The 7,064-nt window shown below is 56.0% G+C and overlaps 1 protein-coding gene across 1 annotated transcript in view; it reads right to left on the bottom strand.

Annotated features, from left to right (window-relative positions):
* Positions 1-2,817: 2,817 nt before the first annotated feature.
* Positions 2,818-7,064, bottom strand: part of ECHS1 (enoyl-CoA hydratase, short chain 1) — an 8,778-nt gene continuing 4,531 nt past the window's right edge. The window contains exons 2-7 of the mRNA XM_019644072.1: positions 6,644-6,811; positions 5,844-5,943; positions 4,633-4,737; positions 4,073-4,192; positions 3,860-3,927; positions 2,818-2,975 (exon numbers count right to left, since the gene is read on the bottom strand). Coding sequence (XP_019499617.1) covers positions 2,910-2,975; positions 3,860-3,927; positions 4,073-4,192; positions 4,633-4,737; positions 5,844-5,943; positions 6,644-6,811 — 627 coding nt within the window. The 3' untranslated portion in view covers positions 2,818-2,909. The remainder of the gene's footprint in view (positions 2,976-3,859; positions 3,928-4,072; positions 4,193-4,632; positions 4,738-5,843; positions 5,944-6,643; positions 6,812-7,064) is intronic.

Below are 7,064 nucleotides of genomic sequence, written 5' to 3'. Positions count from 1 at the left end.
CAGGTCCCAGTGGCTCAGGGCATTCTTGGTGTAGCAGTTCTGGAATGTCCAGTTCTGCATCTCCTTGATGTCGGCTCCAGCTGGCGGAAAAGAGGTTCCAGTTACCAGCACGCACGGCAGCTACTGAGCATCCCTCACGTGCAGGCACTGCGGCTGCTGGGGGTGCCGGCGCGGGGCCTGGCCTGTGCAATCACGGCCACGTAGACACATAGCTGGGCAGCGGGGACTGTGGCCGTACCCTGGGGTACTTGTTCACGGAGGTAATGCAGAGGAACCACGGGACAGGAAACAGATGCGAGGTGGACTCAGAAGGCCAGGCGCATTCCTTAGTCACTTGAGCCCTCAACACACACCACACATGACGGCTGAGGACTCGAATCACTCTGAATAAACAGATTCTGCTGGCAGGATACACCCAAGTGTCACACACATAGAAAGCCTCATCCAAGCAGTTCCCCAGCACATCTGCACCTTACACGTAAGGAACCCCGAGCTGTACCGGCTCTTCTGATGCTACCTTGGAGGTGTAGTATGTCTGCAACGCCACACGTCACGGGCGTGACCAGTCAGACCGCCCTTCACACACCTGGGTGACCTGCCACCGTACTACCCACCTGCGAACGCCTTCTCCCCGCCCGTGAGGACGATGGCCCCCACGGCTGGGTCCATGTCAAAGGTCTCCAGCGCCTGGTTGAGCTCTGTCATCAGGTCGTTGCAGAGTGCATTGAGTGCCTTGGGCCGGTTCAGTCGGATCAGCCCCACGTTTTGGCTCTTCCCTTTCTTCTCTGCGATGATGTACTCAAAGCCAGCACCTGGGTGAAGAAGACAAAGGGGCATTTTCACTCATGTGGGTATCAGACTGGCAGGATGTGTCCCCGTTGTACACGGAGGGACCCCAACAGTCCCCTGCCCAGCCCTCGTGGGCTGCAGCACACGACTCTCAGCTGCTTAGGTGGCCTCTGCACCACTGTCTGCTTTCACAGATGTTTGAACATTTGCTAAAGTGGAAAAAAAAAAAATCCCAGCAATGACTAGCAGCCCACAGCAGTCTTCCTTCCCAGAACGCCTTGGTCAGCACTTCCCAGGATGTGGACAGAACGGACTGTGATTCTGCAGAAACCAGGGGTGGGGAAATTCGTTCTTTCAACAAATGGCAAGTAGGTGAGTGGAATTAAGCTGTGAACAGAACCAGTTCTGGCCTTACCGGCTGGACAGGTTAGGCTGGTGGGGGCACACACAGGCGAAGGAGGGCTTCCAGGCCCAGAGGGGCAGCTGGCTCACACGTGGGGGTCTGTAATGATCTGGAAAGGAAGCAGGTTAGCCTGAGAAGACTAAGGTGTGAGTCTGCCTGTGGGAGTGGCTGCTGTCTTGAGCGGGTCACAGTACCTATCCCGAGGGCTTGCTGGAGTAACTTAAGTAACACATGTAAAGTGCTTAGCAGCAGCGTGCCTGTCACACTGGACCAGGAAAAGACTGCTGAATACAGGCCAGGATGCAGAAGAGGAAAAAGGAAGGTCAAGAAGAACTTAGGTAAAACCAACAGGTAGTTAACTAGACACACGTGTGAGCGCGGCCTCCCGTCAGGGACCCCAGCGGCGATGCTGCAGGTGGCGCGCCGGGCCGGCCCGGGCAGAAGCCGCGGACACGGGTCGGCCTGGACAGGAGGCACCGCGGGACGGAACGAGCGACCGTTCCCAACTCAGAGGCCCTAACTGCGCATCCCCTTAAGGTCATGTAAGCCCAGCGGGATTTCACAGCCAGCACCGAACGCTCACATGGCCGGAGATCTCAGCACTCAGACCGTAGTCCCCAGAGCTGCAGGGGCGCCAGGGACCCCAGGGCTCAGCGAGCTCACGGCAGGCGCTGGGACCGCTGCCGCTCGGTCGGCGCCCCCTCCCCGCGCCCCCAAGCCCCGCACGCACCCGAGGCGAAGGGACGCAGCGACGCGCGGCCGGGCTGGGGGCGCAGCAGGACGCGGGCGCGGGGCAGCAGGACACGCAGCGCGGCCATGGCGCTCAGAGGACGACGCGCTCCGCCCGCAGCCCGCCCTCCCCGCGCGGAGCCGCCCGCGGCGGCGCCACTCAGGGCCCGCCCCGCCCACAGGCCGGCACCGCGAGACGCGCAGGCATCGCGAGACCCTCGCGGGCGGCGGGGAGGGGNGTCCTCCACAACTAGACTGAAGAACAAAAGGACAGCAACTTGTCTGTTCCCCTCCTCCAATAAAAAATCTTAAAAACAAAAGAAACAAAAAAAAAACAGGCAAAAATTATGATTTAAAAAAAAAAGAAGAGTGCTACTCAAATAAGAAAAGGGTGCCCTGGTGTGACAGACGTAGAAAGAAAACAGTGTACTTCACAGAAGGGTGTAGAACACTGATTTGCTGCATCCCAGTGCGCGTGTGGGGACAGAGAAATCCCCACAAAGCTACATGCCTGGGACTGACAGGGTGACTTACTTTAAGGACTTCTGTTGTTTGAATGTTGTCACTTATAATGGCAAAACAAAGTTTAAAAAGGTCGATAGAACACTGAACTCTAGACGATTAAGAAAGGCACAATGTGATTCCAAGTCTGTCATTTAGACAATGGCACGTCTCCTCAGGGCACCCACCAGCAAAGCAGTCACCGGCTCTGGCCACACAGCAGGCACGTGGGGTCATGCCTCCATCTGAACCCTGCGTGCTGGACAAAGTGACAGTTTGGCATGGAAACATCTCTCAGTTCCTGAAATCAGGTGGAAACTGAAACGCACTAACTTCTGTAAGCAGCTGTGCAGGCCGCTCGCTCCCGCCTCCAGAAACCACATGTCACTTCCAGGGTCTTTAAAAGAAAAGGGTTTATTTGCTCCTAAAGCTGGCCGGCCACATTTTCCCTCTTCCGTGTGGAGGCTTAGGGCAGAGGCAGCAGCTCTCACTTGTCTCTGAAGTTGGCCTTTCTCTTCTCCACAAATGCGGTCATCCCTTCTTTCTGGTCTTCCTGGTAGGAAAGGAAAAGCAAAGAGACATGTGCGTCTCCTCCTGCTGGGTCACTGTGTCTCTGGGCCCCTCCCTGTCCCTGGCTGTCCACACTCCCGGGGAGGGGGGACGGACCACAGGGGGTTCTGCTCTGGGGACACCTGGGGACCTGGGACTGGTCCAGATTTGCCAAACGAGCAGGGCTGGCCTGGAGTGGGTATTTTTGTTCCCCCAGGTGACGGTACTCAGGAACCATGACCGTGTGTGAAGAATAAATTCTCAGCTACAGAGAACCTCAGACACACGGAGGTGGGTCAGCCTACCTGAATTCAGTAGGACCGAGTGTCACCAGACAGGAACCCAGACTCTACCTCTGCATCCTCTCCTGTGAGCGCGCACACACACACACACACACACACACACACACACACACGCACGCACGCACATCTTCACAAGCCAAACCATTTTTTTCTTTGTTATAAAACCCCTAGGTATGACTTTCTGATCATAAAAGAGATGAATTTCAATGACTATTAGAAGAATAGTTTAAATTACTGGCAGAAATCCTAGAAAGTATTGCTCCAAAGCTTCCGATCAGTGTCAGTGCATTTGAACTCCATCCCAAGTAACTGGAATGATATAGGAAAAGTCTGGGTAAACGGACTGCACTGATGGTGCGATCGTAAGACCTTTCCTACCTAACAGGAAACCACCCCACTGCTGTCCTTTTGAACTCCCATACGCTGTACTTACTGGCAAAACCAATGCTCACCGAGAGAACACATCTAACCAAACACAGGGGAAGCGGACAGCTCTGACCAAGAGCAATGGGGTGTGATGATAAACCCTACAAGGACGTGCCCAGCCAGAACATGTGAAATTCCTATCTGAATACTGTTTACTCACGGTAGCAAAAGTTGAATAGAAGAGTTTCTTCTCCAGCTTATTTCCCTCAGTTAATGTCATTTCAAAAGCTAAAAAGAAAACCCTGAAGTTATGAACTGAGATGCTAGCTGCGGGAACGCAGAACTATTCTATGCTGGTGGAAGCACCACCAGCAGCCGTGAGTTTTCGTCGGTCTGGCGGCCCCTCCACGCTCCCCTCTTGGCAGAGCCCCACCTGCATTCACGGACTCTTTAGCCATTTTCGCTACAATTTTAGAATTGCTGGCAATTTTTTCTGCACACTGGATGGCTTCTTCGACCAGTGTCTCAACAGGAAAAATTTTGCTTACAAGTCCTGAAATACAAAAAGGTGAACAACATGTGGAAAGACCCCTGTGAGTGACAACGACACTTCAACAGCAGAGGCCTTTCAGGGAGTGAGCAGGGGCTGCAGCAGCACGGGAAGCTGCCACACTGCTGTCTGCCGTGGTCTCTACACTCATGCAGACGCAGATCCCCAAGGGTGGGGAGAGCGGGTGTGTGCAGAAGGTCTCAGAGAGCCCCCATTGCTTACGCTGAGCTTTGGGAAGCGGGGTGGTTTAATATTCTTCCTTAACCTGTGCGTATGTTTCCGCTACTCTTTTGTACATACGGCACGCCAAATGAAACAGGCAGCAGTCCCCTGGGTTCTCAGGACACCTGACAGCACTGTCCTGACCACCCAAGAAACACCTGGACACAGCCCTCCCCTCCCCACTCCCCACAAGGGGCTCCATGGGGCGACCCGGCTTGAACCTGCTTGCTTGGCATCCTGGGCTGAGATCCGGTCACCAGTGAGGACCATCTCCATGGCCAGCGACTTTCCAACAGCACGGGTCAGCCTCTGGGTGCCCCCGGCACCTATAAGGGCAGAAGGCTGCTGGTCACAGCTTGGCCTGCGGCCTGTTCAAGCCAAGATGACAGACACGCTGCTGGCAAGTTCTGGGGCTGAAGGTGGACCTCTCAGGTGGGGGCGAGGGGGCCCCATGCCTGGCACTCGGTCCCCTGCATCAGGACCTCTTGTGCAGAGTCAGACTCTGGGCAAGTGCACACAGCTCGCAGCATCAGGCTGTGCCCGACGCCTCAGGGTCTGGCTGTTCTGATGTGCCCTTCTCTCCTAGCGCCCTGCGGGGGCCCGGCCCCACAACACTCCCCTCCCCCAAGCTAGAGAGAGCGCGGCCTGCCCAGTCATCCACACCACTGAGCCCTGGGTGCCAGGATGAGTCAAGGGGACCACCTGAGGGACACACCAGTCCAGCAGACTCAGGCACTGCCTCAATGAAGGGGACGCTTTGGGTGTTGGGATGGGAAGAGCCCAGTGCTCAGCGGGGCTCATGTGGGGCTCGCCTCGCCCTCAGCCAATCGGATATGCTGTCTTGCCCAGCCCGGCTGGAGGAAATGCCCTGGGCCCCAGGCCCTACACATAGGGCAGACATATGCCCAGGGCCCTTATCAGGTGGACCCCAGGGGCAGGGGTGCCACTGTGTGCCCAGTGCTCCAGTTGGCCTCCACATGGGGGTCTGAGTTCCTGCTCTGAACTTAGACGAGGCCATGGGACTGGCTCTGGTCACTGAAACAGGAGATGTGACATGTGTCACCTCCAGGCACAAGCTCTCAGCACTGGCCCTTGGTTACCATATTCCCTGCCCGAGCTTCTGACCTATAAGGATCCTAAGCCACTGTGTGGTCAGCCCTTTCTAACAGAATCTGACCCAGGATCTGGCTATCGCCCAAGGAACCGATACGGCTCCGTGGCCCCATCGCCACTCTGGAGTGCTGTTGTGTCCACTCACACTTAGTGTGCTTGTCAGCAGGGGAGCACTGGGCACAGAAAGGCCCTCCCCCACCCCCACCGGGTGCAAGCAAGCTTTTATCCTTTCCTGGAAGAGCCCATAAGCTCCTGAGATGTGGGCAGGCTCTGCGAAGTGACCTGCAGAGTTTATGCTCGAGATGGTGCCCCTGTTTACCTGGGATGGTTCCCAGTAGGATTTCTGGCTGTGCAAACTGGGCTTTCTCGCCAGCATAAATGATGTCACACATCATAGCAAGTTCACAGCCACCACCAAACTGCAAAACAACATGAAGTGTCACCAGGGAAACCCAGTCAGAAAATCACTCTCTTGGCTTTTTTGAATTCTCTCTTAAAATGAAACACAGTCCAGGGCAAAAGTTAGTTAAGCGCCCCGTGGGTCATGAATAGTTGATGCTGCCCAGCTCCTTCTGTAGAGGGCCTGACAGCAAGCTCTGCCACTCTCTGCTAAGGACAGTGAGTGAATCAACAGCTCCAACAAACTTTATTCGCTGGCCCCAGCTCACCCCAAGGGAGCTTTACTAAACGACCACAGACTGAAATGCTCTTCACTCTCTACAGGCTACCAGCCCAGCACCTCTGAGCAGTCCACATGCCCACAGGAGACCCCGGGGGCCCAAACAGAGGACGGAGCCCTCAATGGCAGTGAGAAGTAGTTTATGGGTGCAGCGCAGGTCGGAAAGTCATTAGAACAGCACAGAAAGCCAACAAGTGCGCCCTTGACATAGGAGAGGGGAGCAACACTCTGGGGAGCCCCAGGGCCACGGGGAGAACTGGGCTCTGTGGACAAAAGCAGACCCCTCTCCTTACAGCCTTGGCTTTCTGGCATCACTTGGGGAAAGGCCTGCTGGCCTGGGAACTAGGCTTGGGTTTTCCAAATAAAAGCCGGTTATACGTCGTCACATGCACAAGCACGACTCCGTAAAGACTTCTGAGGGCGGGTGGGAGGACACTCACGGCGTAACCGTTGACAGCAGCTATGACTGGCTTCTTGACCCTGGTGATCAGGTCCCAGTGGCTCAGGGCATTCTTGGTGTAGCAGTTCTGGAATGTCCAGTTCTGCATCTCCTTGATGTCGGCTCCAGCTGGCGGAAAAGAGGTTCCAGTTACCAGCACGCACGGCAGCTACTGAGCATCCCTCACGTGCAGGCACTGCGGCTGCTGGGGGTGCCGGCGCGGGGCCTGGCCTGTGCAATCACGGCCACGTAGACACATAGCTGGGCAGCGGGGACTGTGGCCGTACCCTGGGGTACTTGTTCACGGAGGTAATGCAGAGGAACCACGGGACAGGAAACAGATGCGAGGTGGACTCAGAAGGCCAGGCGCATTCCTTAGTCACTTGAGCCCTCAACACACACCACACATGACGGCTGAGGAC

This window comes from Hipposideros armiger, unplaced genomic scaffold, assembly GCF_001890085.2.
Source record: "Hipposideros armiger isolate ML-2016 unplaced genomic scaffold, ASM189008v1 scaffold_85, whole genome shotgun sequence".
Classification (NCBI taxonomy): domain Eukaryota; kingdom Metazoa; phylum Chordata; class Mammalia; order Chiroptera; family Hipposideridae; genus Hipposideros; species Hipposideros armiger.
This window is presented reverse-complemented; position numbering and strand designations above follow the sequence as displayed.